Here is a 16,301-nt window from a genome sequence, read left to right as displayed (position 1 = left end):
TTATATTTTTTGCAACTGTGGGTATATTTTCACTGTACGGTATTTCCTCAAATAAATCTAAATTAAAAGCGCTCCACTGGATTGAGCACAACTTCCGTGTCTGTTTCACTGATCTTTGGAAAGGGAAACCCAAAACATACAGAGTGCCCCACTGTATTGAAAAGAATAGGCAATTCAGTCTCGCCTCAGAGGGGCATTGTTTATATATACTTTTTGATCATTTATGGTTATGGTGTGTAGCCCAGGAAACTGAGTCAGGAGAGAGACAATTCTTACCAAGCCCAAAACAGGCAATGTACTCACCTGATCTCCCAGAATGTTTCGATGGGTGCGTCTGGATTCCACAAGTCAATGCTGTCTAACTGATGGAGCACAAGCAAGGCCTGAAGGGGCCAAAAATGGAGAAACCACTTAATTAACTTAATGCTGTACATATATTACACTATATTATATGGTTGTTGTGTTGTTGTTGTTGTTGTTTTGTTGTTATTATTATTATTATTATACTGCTCTTCATCTGTAGATCTCAGGGAGTTTCACAGCATAAAATTACAATATAAAAAACACAAAATGCGTAATAAAAATAAGAAGAAAAACAAAGCAATAATCTGCCTTGTTATGAAAGGGCGAGAGCCCATTTTAAAGCCAGGACTTCAGACTGTGACACACTGTCGTTTTTTAAAAGAAGACTGGTTCACTTTGAAGCAGGGCATGGGGACACACATTCAGATCTGCAAACAATACAGTAATGGGCTTGCATGCCACTTAGCTCCTGACCTCCATGGCTTCTTGTGCTATTTCAGGCATGCTGGATTGTGGCACCAGCTGGACAAGGCCTGTTATGAGTTCAGCGGTGCTGCCCTGAGTCTCAGGACCTTGTTTCCTTGGATTCTGTAAAGGAAAGTACAAAACGATAAGGTGCGGGTTCACTGACATTCATATTCCAAATTCACTAGTGTAATTTCCCTGTAAACTTAAAAAAAATATTGCAGAGAAGTAGACCCCTGATCCTCTAAGCCAGCTCTTGCCCTGCAGGTCAGCCTTGGGGGAAACGTTTGTGTCTTCTGTAAGACTTTTGCATATTTCTTCACTAGAGGGGGAGCTCACACTCCCTGCCACCACTGGAAACAGCCCTTCATTAACATAGGGAGCCAACCTGAGGCTCTGTTAGGTACTATGTAGGTTTCAGGTTACACCCCGGGCTGCTAGGAAGAAGGAACAGGCAATGCTTGATTCTGCATGTTTGGAAATATACAATCCAGTCAATATCAACACCCAATAAACACACAATTTTTTGTTTTTAAGATGGAGGATTTAAACATAGAGAATTCCTCTACCTGTAGTGCATAGCAGTACCGTCCTGTAAACGTTCAACAACTTGATTCTTCTGGGCATATTAAGTGACTCCAGGCTTCTTCATAACTTTAGATTGAAAAATTCTACTAGGATTGGGCATTTTGTTTGTCCTAAGGGTCAGGAATGCTGCGCGCCTTCCTTTTCTAGGCTCAACGAACCAAAGCATGCAGCAATGAAACTATCTTAAAAAAAAAAGGGTTGTCTGCACACTGATCATAGGGTTGCATGTATGTATACATACATAATTTTATTTGTACGTTGCCTTTCCACAGTTCAAACAATGCTCATGGTGGCTTACATGAAAAATATAACACTACAATATAATAAAAGTAATCATAAACAACTGCTCCTTCTTCTGCTTTCACTTAATCATGCCATATTCTGTACGCTATAAATTGTACGAACGTAGGTTCATGAGACAGGTGATGAAGGAGGGTGGTCATTTTAGATAATAGCATCCACAAAATTATGCCAACCTACTAATAAGGGTTAAGGGATGTGGGTGGCACTGTGGAGCCTAGGACTTGCCGATCAGAAGGTCGGCGGTTTGAATCCCCGCGACAGGGTGAGCTCCCGTTGCTCAGTCCCTGCTCCTGCCAACCTAGCAGTTCAAAAGCACGTCAAAGTGCAAGTAGATGAATAGGTACCACTCCAGCAGGAAGGTAAACGGCGTTTCCGTGCGCTGCTCTGGTTTGCCAGAAGTAGCTTAGTCATGATGGCCACATGACCCGGAAGCTGTACACCGGCTCCCTCTGCCAATAAAGAAAGACGAGTGCTGCAATCCCAGAGTCGGCCATTACTAGACCTAATGGTCAGGGGTCCCTTTACCTTCACCTTACTAATAAGGGTTACTAATTCTTTTTTCCATTCCAAATCATGTGTTCTATGCCATTGGAATGGAAACTGCTATCAATACTAAACTTTCCTATGGAAGTTTAATACAGGGAAATTGTTGGAAAGTCAATGCCTTGTTTTTTGGTTCAAAGACTGTAAAAGAAACCCCGAGAGTTGGTATTTCATTTCATTTCATTTTGTTTTTAAAAAAGAACTTTTACTTACACAGAGCAAAAGTTTAGGATCAGCATGGATCAGCTTTACCATAGATAACAACAAGACCTTGTAACTTCTGGTTTCAACATCTGTAGGCTTTTCTTTAAACTTAAGGCTCGTCATTTTCTCTTTAAATGTAAGACTCTAAGGGTGTGGAAAAAACATGATATGACTGTCAACAAGGCACTGATTACTCCAAATATGTAACTCACCACTCTTTTAAAAAGTAATACTTATACAATTAATGTCATAGTAACGGAAAGCATTTAAATATGAGAATAGCCAGGTTTTATCATTCAACCTCTTCTTGTTAGCTGAGCTGACATTTCCATGGAACCGTCAAAAAGATCCCAATATTTATTTCCTGAGCACTTTTAGCCAATGCTGAATCTATCACTGTGATGACCCAGGAAAGAAGAGCCCAGGAGGGACAAGCTCACTGAAAACATAAATTCGGTCTGCAGTATAAATTTTTAAAAAAGCAAACTGAGTGTTGGAATCATTAGGAACAAGACTGAAAACAGAACTGGCCGCCTATTTTGTAGTTGCACTTGAAATACTGGGCAGAATTCTAGTTGCTCCATCTTAAGCAGAATGTTGCAGAACTGGAAGTAGTAGGAAGAACAAGGTGAGGCCAGGAGGCTGAACAGCACAAGAGACATTTGTGCTCCATTATGATAAACTCTGCAGGGAAAGGTCGAAGGTCCGTCTAGTCCAGTGTGCTGTATTTCACAAGAAGAGCACGACTCTGAGAAGCCCACAAGCAAGTCATGAAGGCAACAGTCCTCCCCTGCTGTTGTGTCTGGAGCTGGAGTCTGGTGCAGGCCAGCAATAAATTAAAATGCTATGTGAGTGAATTAACGCTTTATTGAAAGCAACCAAAACAGTGCAGGCCTATCAGAATCGATTTATTACGGCCACAGACCAGAGACATGGACGTATACAGGAATAGAGAACATGTAAATAAAAATAGGTTAAAATTAAACTCAGTGCAGGCTTAGTGATCCCAGCAACTCTTCCCAGTAGCTCTTGCTCCAAGGAGGCAGATGTGAGGACTGAAGGTCCCTGCCTTCCCACAGCCGCCTAAGTACCCTCCTCTCCGGGATTTTTCCCAAGCAGTTGTAGACTGAGCCTGCCCACAACCACTCTCTGCTCTTTTTCCTTTCTCTGCATATTCTAGGAGATCAGGCAGGAGGGGAGCTGGTTGTAGCAGGAGGGGGAGACTCCCTGGAATCTTCAGCAGCCTGTCTGATCAACCAACCTTCTCTCCAGCCTCCGCTTCTGCCCCTGAACCTGTTTTCTGTCCCAGCCACATCCTGCCTACTAAACCCTGTTGCCCCTTCAGCTGCCAACATCCAGTCTGCTCCCTCTTCTCTCTCTGAACACTGATCGGCATCCCACCACCAATCCCTTGGCTCTGACGCTTCTTCCCCTGGGGTGCACCTTGGGGGTTCCCTGGCTGCTGTCTCCCACCATTCCTCTGCATCCAGCCAGTCCATGACATGTTGCTCTTAAGAAAGTGGCCTTTAGTGGCTAACTGCCCCTGAACATGGAGCTTCCATGTAAGCAACATGGCTAGAAGATGTTTGTAGACCTATCACACTATGAAGAATCAAAATTGAACTACGGTCCAGGGACGCGGTGGTTAAGGCTACAAGTCGGGGTGGCCTTATTCCAAACTAGTAAATAATGAACTGGCAAAGCAGATGAATGCTGCTCATGTACACAGAGGAGCAATTGCGTTCCCCATTGAACATGCAACTCCCAGTCTCAGTTTACCCCAATTCAAGATAATGACAAATCAGCAAATGAAGCCCTACTCAGCAGCTTCACACTGAAACTTTTCCCGTCTTGCGAGGGTGACTTTTGTATTTGCTGCTGAATGTCCAAAATATGGCAAATAGGAGCATGGAATCAAGGAGAAACTGCTCTCCCCATCTTACATGTTCCAAAAAAACAGATCCTGGTTTGGCAGGCTCTTAAAAACCATGATTTGCTGAAGGCTGCCAGTTCAGATGTCATACCAAACCACAGTTTGGCAATACATCCCAACCATCTCAACATTGATTCCCTCCCTGCCACATATTTAAAAAACAGAAAATAAAACTTGAAGAACTAAATGTAGAAAAACACCACTGCCCATTTAAAATTGTGGCTGATCTCTCTTTTAAAAAGTAAGCGAGTAAATAAATCTATGAATGTTTTTGCTAACCAAACAAACATATGGGCTGCTTCAATCCAAATCTGGCCATTTTTTAAAGTATTTCCCTTGGTTGTCTGCAATTGACCAAAAGCTATGGAACTCAGGGCTGCATGTAAGCTAGACAATCACCAGGAAAAGCAGAACATAAAATATTAAATCAGTGGTCACTCTAAGAATCCAAGTTTACTTAGGATTAAAGCTTCTAGGCCTCAGGCAAGCAGGGTATTATGAACCAGAGGAGGTTTCCAAGAGGGCCTTCAAGTGGCAAGGTTCTTTCTCTTTACAAACTCCCCTCCAATCCATGACCACATCAACCCTTGCCATAAGATTAGAAATTCTTGGCAGTCCTGAACCTTAGGAGCAGAAATGCACAAATACAAGCACAGGTATTCTCATTCCTAGCAGAGAATGATACTGATAACTAAGCAGGCACAGTCCTAACCCAATCTGCACACAACAATGTATGCATATTAATGGCGATAAAATACAAAATATGTTTTCATGTTAATGAATTGTTTTCTATTTCTACACACACAAGACACCCAACAGCAGGACCAAAATCATATGCATTAACATACTAAAAACAAATTATCTAAATGAAGGTGGGAGGTGGGCAGAGAGAATGAGCTGATCATTCTTTGAGGGTAAATCCTCTAAACCATCTCAGTGAAACTGCAAACTTTTCAAAAATAATAATGGATTTAGTTACTCAGAAATAAAAAAGTTTATGAATTTGTTCTCAAATCTAGTATTTGATAGCTGATGTTACAACTGCACACTATTTTCACAAAGAAATCTAATGAGAGTACAGATTTAATAGTGCTTCCCTCTGAACAAGAAAAGGGAGTGCATCCGGTTCCACTTTCAGAAGCCAATTCCCTACTCACATCTTAACTGCAGTCAAGGCATTGACTGCTGACTTCAGCATTTATCTTAACCATGGTCAGGAATACCCAGGATTTGAAACCGACATTAAACTGCATGCTGAAACCCTAGTTTGTCACAAACAAGGTGAAGGTCGGTGCTGATGTATCCTCTAAACATGGTTGAAGCAGGGAAAGAGGAATTTCCTCCTGAAAGAGGGAGAATATACAGCCCTATGGTTGGCTCCCAATCTCCTAACCATGGTTATACTTACACCAGCCCCAGGAAAAATCTTTGCTGTTAACTCATTTGTCAAAGAACAAAAAACAAAAAAAGAACTAGCAGTTTATACTGAAGGAGGGCATCACTTCATGTTTAAGAAAACAAGTTGGGATAAATTAAGGGATGCGAGGGCAGGGGAATAATGGAGAGAATAAAACCGCTCATGTCACCTGGTCTGTGAAATGGGTTTTAATTGTTTCATTACAGCCAACAGGTGAAAGCATGCTACATAATCAATCACTGAAATGAAGTGACATGACTGTAGTGGTAACTATGCACAGAAAAGTCACGGGGGAAAATAAGGGAAAGCTTTTCTGTGGTAGTTAACAATGGGTCATATACTTACAGCAACAGAAGCCCACTGCAATGCATAGCAGTGACTGGTTGGCATCTGATCATGTGAGCGACAGCAGCCAATATGAACAGAAAATAAGAAGCAGAAGACAAAGTGCCGCCAATCAGTGTCAGAGCTGCAATGCACAACTGTTCGTTCTTTTCCTCCCCATATATGAACACACAGATTCTTAAATTTCCAAAGAAATCAGTCTTATTCTTTCCTCTATCAGGGCCATGGCTGAGTCGTGAGGAACAGTTTCAGCTGCAAAGTGCGTGTGTTTGTATGGGTATGCCTTTGCATCTGACAACACAGCTTGACAGCTCAAGGGCCCTTTAACTCAGCTTGGGACATCACATTCCCTCACCTGAACCAAACTCTCAAGACTGCTGTGAGAGAGTGTGTGTGTGTGTGTGTGTGTGTGTGTGTAGCTATATCTATGTATAACAACACCTGGTTTTAATTCATTTTTTTAAAAAGTGTGGGTAGCAAATTAAGAAGCAATGATGCAATGTGAAGCTACCAAGTAGCAACAGAGATGCAGAATTCATTGAAATAAAGAGGGCCAAGGCAGCCCTAATCGTCTGAATGTAATTCTACATAATCCCCCTACGGCAAGCCGTCTGGGACCATCAGATGCTGCAGCTCTCTAGAAGCAAGAGTGAACTTTGGGAGAGGAGACTATGGAGAGCCATATGCAAGAGCGGAATGGGTTTCTTTGATCAACAGCAGAGAAGATAACAGAACACTATTTGGGGAAGGGCTGTAGCTCAAGGACTGCTTTGCATGCAGAAAGTCCCAGAGGCAATCCCTGACATCTTCAGATAAGGCTGGAAAAGACCCCTGCCTGAAATCAAGGACAGCTGCTGCCTGTCAGCATTGACAATACTGGTCTAGGATGGACCATTGTGTCAGCTTCCTATGAAGTTACTTTTTCTGAGAGACACCTGTTACTATCACAATACAAAGAGATTCAAGAAGCTGCAAGGCATTGGAACCAGCATGAACTACAGAGGCAAATGCCTGCAAAACCTGAGAACCACAAGCCTACACTGTTCGCAGAAAACACTCTGCATATAGTATACATAATTCTTGTTGCCAAAAAAAATCCCACCCCAGCCCAATTCTCCTTCTACACTCCTACATTATCACTGATCTGAACTGCCGACTTGCTGTAATATGGAGCAACGAAACTGACAGCACAAAAAACTTCCATGAAAAAACATCTCTGTAATTTGCTGACAAAGCTGGAAAAGCAACAGCTTGGCAGTAGAGCGCATGCAAAGCATGCAGAAGGCCCTAGGTTTAATCTGCTAGCATCTCTTGATTAAAAAGAAAGCATGGAAAAACCTGTGGCCCTCCAAAGGTTGCTGGACTTCAACTCCCATAATCCCTTGACCATTGGGCCATGCAGGCTGTGGATGATGAGAGCTGGGAGTCCAGCAATGTCTAGATGGTCATAAGTTTCCCAACCCCCAAGTTAAATGACCTAACATAGCAGGTCCCCTGTCTGAGACCTTGGAGAGCAGCTGCCAGTGAGACAACTTCCATCAGCTTCAGCCAGCGACCCGGCTGTGCCCCTATCTGAACAGGAACACCCTAACTATTGTTGTCTATGCTTTAGTAAACCTCTAGGTTAGATTACTGCAACCCGTTACCCTTGGCCTGCCTCTGAAGACAGCTGGGAAATTTCAACCGGTGCAGAATTTGGCAGCCAGGTTGCTCACTGGGGCAAGACAGTTTCAGCATATGACACCCATCCTGGCTTGACTGAGCTGGCTGCCAATTCGTTTCTGGGCCCAATTCAACTTTCTTCATTCAATGGATCACTTCTACGATCTACATTTTTATGTATATTTTACAAGTTTCAAAGCACTTCATATGCATGTCACTATCTATGTCTGGGTCAGAAGACTCAAAAAAATGGGGGGGGCAGGCAATGTTGGTGTGGGCAGTACTCCTTTGACCCACCCGTCCCATGTAAATTTCACCCTTCAAATATTTCTGGAATGGCACAGGATCCAAAGCCCAGGCACTCCAGTAGCCAAGTCTACTCGTGTTTGACTTTCCTTCCTATGGTCTTGGAAGTAAAGAGTACCACTAGCCAAACTCTCTTCTTGGTTGACGTGGGACAAATCCAAACCTGGGATTTGCTTGGGACGCTAGAAATATCATTGGGGAAAGAGTTAGAACTTCTGCTTTTAAGGACTGCGGCATTTGTACCACCTTCTATGATATAACAGAACATCAAGGAGAAGTAAGGAACACACTTCCTTTTTTTAACAACAACAAAATCTGACAACTGAAAAATGAGGAGCGGGGCCTTACCGGTGTCATGCGAATCGGGGTGTGCACGCCAGAACCTTGTAGAGCTTTATGGAGGGTTTCACTAAACATGCTGCGGAGTTCCACTGAATGACAGTATACAGCGTCAATCTTGGGCCACCAGTCAAGTGCAGACTAAGGTAATGCCGGGGGTGGGAGAGAGAATACCAACAGAGATCAAACACAAAATGAAACCTAGAAAGGATTTCAATGGGGCACACAGGCCCAGCAGCCTGATCCTGTGACTCACATCCCTAAAGCATCCCTGACTCATGTTCAGCGATCCCTTGAAAGCCTCCAGGGAAGATCCCCATTTTCTTCTTTATGTTACTATTACATTTACACCCCACTTTTTCTCAAGGAAGCTCTAGGGGGTGCACACTTTTCTGCCCGTCTCCATTTTATCCTCACAATAATAATAATAATAATAATAATAATTTATTATTTATACCCCGCCCATCTGGCTGGGCCTCCCCAGCCACTCTGGGTGGCTTCCATAAAAACCAAAAATACAGTAAAATGTCACACGTTAAAAACTTCCCTGAACAGGGCTGCCTTAAGATGTCTCCTGAATGTCAGGTAGTTGTTTATCGCTTTGACATCTGCTGGAAGGGCGTTCCACAGGGCGGGCGCCACTACCGAGAAGGCCCTCTGCCTGGTTCCCTGTAGCTTTGCTTCTCGCAGTGAGGGAACCGCCAGAAGGCCCTCGGCGCTGGACCTCAGCGTCCGGGCAGACTGATGGGGGTGGAGACGCTCCTTCAGGTATACTGGACCGAGGCCGTTTAGGGCTTTAAAGGTCAGCACCAACACTTTGAATTGTGCTCGGAAACGTACTGGGAGCCAATGCAGGTCTTTCAAGACCGGTGTTATATGGTCTCGGCGGCCGCTCCCAGTCACCAGTCTAGCTGCCGCATTCTGGATTAGTTGTAGTTTCCGCGTCACCTTCAAAGGTAGCCCCACGTAGAGCGCATTGCAGTAGTCCAAGCGGGAGATAACCAGAGCATGCACCACTCTGGCGAGACAGTCCGCAGGCAGATAGGGTCTCAGCCTACGTACCAGATGGAGCTGGTAAACAGCTGCCCTGGACACAGATTTGACCTGTGCCTCCATGGACAGCTGTGAGTCCAAAATGACTCCCAGGCTGCGCACCTGGTCCTTCAGGGGCACAGTTACCCCATTCAGGACCAGGGAATCCTCCACACCTGCCCGCCTCCTGTCCCCCAAAAACAGTACTTCTGTCTTGTCAGGATTCAACCTCAATCTGTTAGCCGCCATCCATCCTCCAACCGCCTCCAGACACTCACAACCACCCTGTGAGGTAGGTTAGGCTGTGAAGTAGTGACTGGCCCACAGTCACCCAGCAGGCTTTCATGGCTGAGCGGAGAGCTGAACCTAAAGCTTTTGTTTGCCTCTCAGAACTCAGAAAAATGGAGGAGTGGGGAGCCAACGGCCGTTAATAACCATGAGCAAAAGTCTCCTGCAGAAGGGCACTTCCAATTTCAGTAGGAAAGAAGCCCTGATCGGATTGGCAGCTTAAAGAAACACAGCTTTGGTAGCAATTGTCTCCAGTTGTTAAGTTTTTGTTTTCATGCTGTTTCTAGAAGTAGCTAATAGGAATCCTTGCCGCCCTCCTTCCCAGTGGGGATGAATCAGTGGTGCTGAGCAATGCAGCACCCTTCCAGGTGGTAATCCCATATAAAACATCTGGAAGACATTCTTGCTGCTGTGGAGGGAGGCCTAGTAAAAGACAGTGGACATAATGCTAGTCAATTCTCAGCTACGGCTAAGGGACCGGGAACAAACCGCAGGAATTGCATGCAGCCTTCTCTAAGCCCTTCCCTCTCGGGCAAATTCTCCCCAAATCGCTTGACCGTCGTTTTGCCATTGCGTCTGCATGGGTGTTAAAGATGGCTAATGAAAACCAGGAAGACTTCTTTGAAGGAGGATTTGAAACTCTAATTCTGAAGCTAGCTTGAAATGTCAGGCCCTCACCTGACTTGCCTTAACCGGTTTATATCCATGCAGACATAAATGTGAAATCAAGATAAAGAACATTGGAGGTGTCTGCACATCTGAAGGAAGGAAGCATGCAATTTCAGGGCCAAATCCTAACCTTCCCATCCATGCTAAGTGTCTACTATTTATTTATATTATTACTTTTCTATCCCACCTTCCCTCCAAGGAACTCGCGGTGGCAGACGCGATTCGCTCACTTCCCATTTTATCCACATAACAACCCTGTGAGGCAGGCTAGCGAAGGGACAGTGGCTTTCCCAAGTTATTATATACAGTTTACAATTTTCAATGATACTACTTATCATGTACATTTGGCATCTACAGTTGCTGATGGAATGCCAACGTATCAATAGATGGGCATTAGAAATGGGATTCTGATGTCTAGAAAGCCTCTGCTGGTTTCGGGGATACTCCACCCTTGAAATGCAATTGCCCACGTGACTTCAAGAGGTAAGCTCTCCACCTTCCCCCAGTCCCATTCTCCTTCTCCACTTCTAATCAAATCATTACCATTTCTGAACAAATTACCAAGTCTTTTTGATAACTCAATAACTTACATTTGTGATTATACGGTGGAGTGAATTTACCAGCACATAATGAAATGTTGACGGGGAATTCTGTGCCAGGCAAGTCTAGAAAAGAGAAAGGGAAACATTTATAAGGTTTCCTTCTGCAACAAACCTGGAAGTCAAAGGGTTACAAAACTCTGCAGCACAAGCGCCATCGAAATGAGCAGGACTTGTTAAAGGACACTTTTCTGCAGGAATGAAGTGAACACCTTTCCCCGTGCAACCTATTTATTTAGTTAAAAGAAAAATTAAACTACTTAAGATTTTAAAAAAATCTAAGTCATGTGAAAACAAAACGTATAACTGAAAAAAAACCCAACCTAAATCCAACAAAACAATATAAAAACCCATGAAAATGTATGGAAACAAATAGAAACAGAAATATGGAGGATTCAAACATGTAAAGCGGGGTCAAACCTTACAGGCTAGGAAAAATCTGAACAAAAAGATATATCTTCACAGAACGCCTGAAGCAACTGGTGGTGGCTGCTTTGTATATAGCAGAGGGAATGGCATTCCACAGTACAGGAGCAACAGCAGAAAATGCCGGCTTTGGGGTCACCACCCAATGATAGATACTCTGAAAGGCATGGGACTACTAGTAGAGTCTCCCCAGATGTTCTAAGTGATCTTATAGGTCTATAAGGAGGCAGGCAGCCTTTCAGTTAGCATGGTCTCACAGTGGTCCCACGTTGTTGGGTTTTCAAGGGAGGGGTTCTTGGTGGACTGGGTCCAAAGAAAATAAAAGATTACTAGGGCTTCTTCAGTCAATTCAAAACTTCAAAGTCACTAAAGAGCAGCAGGAAAGGTATCCTGAAAGCTAGCTACCTAAAAATAGATTTCTAGAAAACACTCAAACTGTAATTGCTGAGAAACAGAATTCTCTATTATTCATGACTCCCCAACCGCTGCTGACCCATCCATCCTTCATATCCAGCGGCTCAAAAATAGCCTCAGGCTAGAGAGCATGTGCCTGCAGAGCCACAAGCCTCACCTTGAAGTGCTGGTTATTGTGTGGGTTGATGCGGAAGCAAGACACTAAGCAGTCAATCATGAGGTCTATGTCCGCATTCTGGTTGCCTCTTGAGAACGGCTTGCTAGGATTGAAGAGCAGGTTCTGAAAAACCAACAAACATGTGCCGCGGTTATTTTGGTCGGCACGTGCCTCGGGGCTACTCTTCAGAGAATGAGAAGAGCAAAGTAGCCCATCTTTTCTAAAGGATTAAGTGGCTGTTTGAGGAAGTATTTTTGTCCACCAATAAGAACAGGAACAGGAAGCTTTTGGGAACTAGTGAACCTTTTATTTATGCTAATGAAAAAAGCATGCCTTGCAACGGAGAGAGGTGTACATTGGCCAAGGAAGTCAAGTCAATGGGTCTGCTCTTTGAAGCAGACATCAACTGATGCCACTGAGTGGCTTGAGCCAGAAATAGGGAACTTGTGGCCCTCCAGATGTTGTGGGACTCCAACTCCCATTATCCCAACATCTGGAGGGCCCTGTCATAAGTCTCAGTTGTCACTGTTAAGCAACCAAGATTCTTAAGGATTTCTATGCAGCTTTCTCCATCTGGTAAAAGACACAGGAGGCCTCCAAGTGTTATTGGATGGCATTCAACTAGGTTTCACTCAGAAGAGATCCTTTGAAACTATTCTATGTAACTTAGACACGTTCACTAATTTCAATATGTTTATTGTGAGTAAAATTTAGTTGAATACCACCCATTATCTCCCCTACACCGCCATACACATGGTGTCCAGCGAAAGAGATGTTTATGTAGCTGGAAGAGTTTGGTCAAGCCTGCTCTAAAGTGAGAGTTTCAGTCTATGGCCAACTCTCAGTCCCCCCCAACCAACTTTTGATTTTATCAGTAGGGCAGAATTCTTTGCCTAGATATTATTTTACAAAAATCCTGTATATGCACAAAATAGCACACCCTGACCAATCAAACTGTAGCTCAATTCTGTCATCACATCAAGCAACAGTTTGTGCCAACTCTAATTTAGAACCCACACCATGGTTTGAGTTTCTAGGTGTCCAATAAGTAAACTATGGCTCTGCTTCCATCTCTTCCCACAGCTTCAAGCTCACTTCCATTTCCAGGTGCAGCAGCCCCGGGAGGGGAAACAGTTTCTGTTAAATAGGAGTTGTGAATTCAGACCTCACACAAAGCCATGGCGAAGCTTCTCTTAACCACTCTTTGCAACGATGAGCCATGAAAGTTTCACTTAACAGTTCAAAATCCTAAGCTGAAATACACACACGCACAGCACTACAAAATCTTTTTACCTTCAGATCTACCACCATGGATTGAACTAGAAGGAAAATGACAGAGTTGTCTTCCCAGCTGATGTAGGTCGATGCTTTGCACAACTTAACGCAAGCAATGGCAGCACTTTCTGTCAACTGTCTGCTTCCACTGTGGCCTGAAAGTGCCTTCCTGAGGTTGTCCAAAAATAGCTTCTGTAGGATTCAAAACACAACATCGGTCAGAAAGAGAAAAGAACTTATAACTCCATCCTGAGATACCAAGGCTCAAATTCCAGATCAGACACTGATCTGCCTTGAGGACAGTACTGCAAGAGTCAGTTCCTGCTTCTCTGTCTGGCTTCCTTCCACCTGGCCTCAGAGACCAGGGCCTTGGCTGACTCCTTCCTGCAAAGGCTGTTCCTGCTGCGGAAGGCACCTAAAACACTTTTCCTATGCTGGTTGCTAATGTGGATTTGCATATTACATTGTGAAATGATTGTTGCTTCTGTTGCACTTGCATGTTGATTTGCTTGTAGGTTTTGTCAGCCACTTCGGGTATTATGTGGGAAAGCAGCATATAAATGAATATGATGAGAACCAGCATTAGCTTTTGTGTAGTCTGTGCTTTATCATATTAAGACCATAACCAATGCCTAGAACCATCTTTATATTATTATGCCACAGTACTAGAAGGAATAATCCTTAACAAAAAAAAATTAAGCACACACAAAACTGACGCCACTGTCTCCAACCTAGTTCTCACCAAGACAGTCAATCTGTGTCTGGACTTTACCCGCTTCAGAAGGCTGAGAGGGCAGAATGCCCCTTCATGGATAATGTTCCCTGCACACAGAAAACTAGAATGTCAGAGCAAAGGTTTCTAGCCTAGCATTCTCTCCCATGTGCTACTTTGCTATGCGCTAGGAAATTTTCTTCTTTCGGGGAGCACTCCTTCCATTAGGAAAAGACAGCAGTCCCAGCAAAGATTTTAAAGCATCTCATTAGATTTTAAAAACCGTGACTCAACTGGGGTCTCTAAGACACCAGTACTAGATCAGCAAAGTAGGATATTTTTCCTAGTTGCAGGAAAACTAAAAAAGGGAGAATAATGAAGCAAAAGGCTTTTAAGTATTCAAGCTCTTAGATTCAAGGAAGAATCATATGCAAATTCTTTGCATGTAATGAGAGAGAAAGAGAAGTTCCAGTCCAGCCTCTTAATCAACATGCTTGCTTATTTATTTGTTTTTAAATCATCTATATGCATATATGAAAGCCGGACTGGCACCAGCCAGAGATGGTATTGCAGCTCCCTTTACCTTGTTTATTTTGTTCTCCTCCACCCCATCCTTGTTAATGTTTTGGATGATTTCTGGACACAGGACGAGGAGGATTATTTGCAAGGGCCAAACAGCCGCCTTGCGTTTTGTGCTTTCGGCAAATCCATCCACCAAATCAAACAGCTTCTCTGCGCAATCTGCAACAGAGGGAGGAGGAGACAACACATGCAGTTACTTCCGGGTAGGGTGAGGTGCAAAAGCTGAAATACCTCCCACGTTTACCACAGGAATGGTATTTCATAGCACTGCGATAACACTGCTGTTGAAAGGGAAAACACCCCAAGTTGGAGGCAGTATGCTTCTCAATACCAGTACAGTGGTACCTCGGGTTAAGTACTTAATTCGTTCCGGAGGTCCGTTCTTAACCTGAAACTGTTCTTAACTGAAGCACCACTTTAGCTAATGGGGCCTCCTACTGCTGAAGTGCCGCCGGAGCACGATTTCTGTTCTTATCCAGAAGCAAAGTTCTTAACCTGAATCACTATTTTTGGGTTAGCGGAGTCTGTAACCTGAAGCGTATGTAACCCGAGGTACCACTGTACAGTGGTACCTCGGGTTACAGACACTTCGGGTTACAGACTCCGCTAACCCGGAAGTAGTACCTTGGATTAAAAACTTTACCTCAGGATGAGAACAGAAATTGTGCTCTGGCGGCGTGGCAACAGCAGGAGGCCCCATTAGCTAAAGTGGTACCTCAGGTTAAGAACGGTTTCAGGTTAAGAACAGTCCTCCGGACGAATTAAGTTCTTAACCTGAGGTACCACTGTAGCTGGGAAATGCAAGTGGGGACAGGGTTGTGGCGCTCAGGTCCTGCTTGAAAGGTTTCCCACAGGCACCTGGCCACTGTGCTGGTCTAGGTGGGCCATTTGCCTGACCCAGGAGGCTCTTCTTATGTGCTTATTCATTGTCAAATGTAGGATTTCATTTCAGCAATGTTTTTAATACAGAAACGAGTATCTGACCATGTTCTATCACGGGCAGGCTAGATATTTAACCAAACACATGGTACAACTCTCCTTGGACATTTCAAGCTTCAGATCACAAAAGCACACTTGAATGCTCTCCTCATAAGGAACTCCCCGAATATCAAGCTACATATCAAGAATTCCTATTCCCTTTCATATATTAGCTTTCTGCATATACAGACATTTTCTGCTACAGGAAGAACCCTAGGACCCAATGGGATTTTGCAGGAAATAAGTCGACCACTGAAGTTTGCCAGCAATATAAACCTGCCCTCAATCTGCTGGAGTGGAAAAAGGAGGAGTGCAACTTCTCCTCCGTACTGAAGTGGGTGACCTCTGAAATCAGGCAACAGTTGAGGCAAATAGTGGTTAACTGGAGAGACCCCACACCAGTTTATAAGGTATACAATCCAACTTCTGTTGATGCCTTACCCGCCAGATCTGTCTGCGGTGTCTGGTACAGCTTAGTAAACTCATCCGGATAGTTTTCCACCCAGTTCCAAAATGCCTGTGGAATATAAAAGCACAGTTAGTTCAAGGAATTTATTTTGTTCAGGAGCAATGGTGATGAGTGATACAGTCGTCACCTTTCCAGTTTTATCTGGCAAAGCTCTCAGAGCCACTTCACTCGCTACAAACCACATGGTCTTGTGTGGCCCTACCTGGAGATGCTGGGGAGTGTTCCTGTATGCAAAGCAGATGCTCTGAAACTGAGCTGTGGACAAAATTCATGGGGAATATGGCTATCAATA

At 43.9% G+C, this 16,301-nt stretch overlaps 2 protein-coding genes across 7 annotated transcripts in view; one reads left to right on the top strand and one right to left on the bottom strand.

The window, feature by feature from the left end:
• EVI2A (ecotropic viral integration site 2A) overlaps positions 1-16,301 on the top strand; it is a 242,082-nt gene that overhangs the window by 77,875 nt on the left and 147,906 nt on the right. The window lies entirely within an intron of this gene.
• Positions 1-16,301, bottom strand: part of NF1 (neurofibromin 1) — a 162,526-nt gene that overhangs the window by 127,230 nt on the left and 18,995 nt on the right. For 3 of the 4 annotated variants that reach the window (XM_081172818.1, XM_081172819.1, XM_081172820.1), the window contains exons 7-15: positions 15,982-16,057; positions 14,564-14,721; positions 13,287-13,460; positions 11,994-12,116; positions 10,988-11,062; positions 8,418-8,549; positions 2,416-2,550; positions 778-891; positions 304-383 (exon numbers count right to left, since the gene is read on the bottom strand). In XM_081172818.1, coding sequence (XP_081028944.1) covers positions 304-383; positions 778-891; positions 2,416-2,550; positions 8,418-8,549; positions 10,988-11,062; positions 11,994-12,116; positions 13,287-13,460; positions 14,564-14,721; positions 15,982-16,057 — 1,067 coding nt within the window. Of the gene's footprint in view, positions 1-303; positions 384-777; positions 892-2,415; positions 2,551-6,101; positions 6,162-8,417; positions 8,550-10,987; positions 11,063-11,993; positions 12,117-13,286; positions 13,461-14,563; positions 14,722-15,981; positions 16,058-16,301 lie in introns of those variants that run through there. The other variant, XM_081172821.1, reaches the window with a different exon arrangement.

Source organism: Podarcis bocagei (assembly GCF_964188305.1).
Source record: "Podarcis bocagei genome assembly, chromosome: 15".
Classification (NCBI taxonomy): Eukaryota; Metazoa; Chordata; class Lepidosauria; order Squamata; family Lacertidae; genus Podarcis; species Podarcis bocagei.
This window is presented reverse-complemented; position numbering and strand designations above follow the sequence as displayed.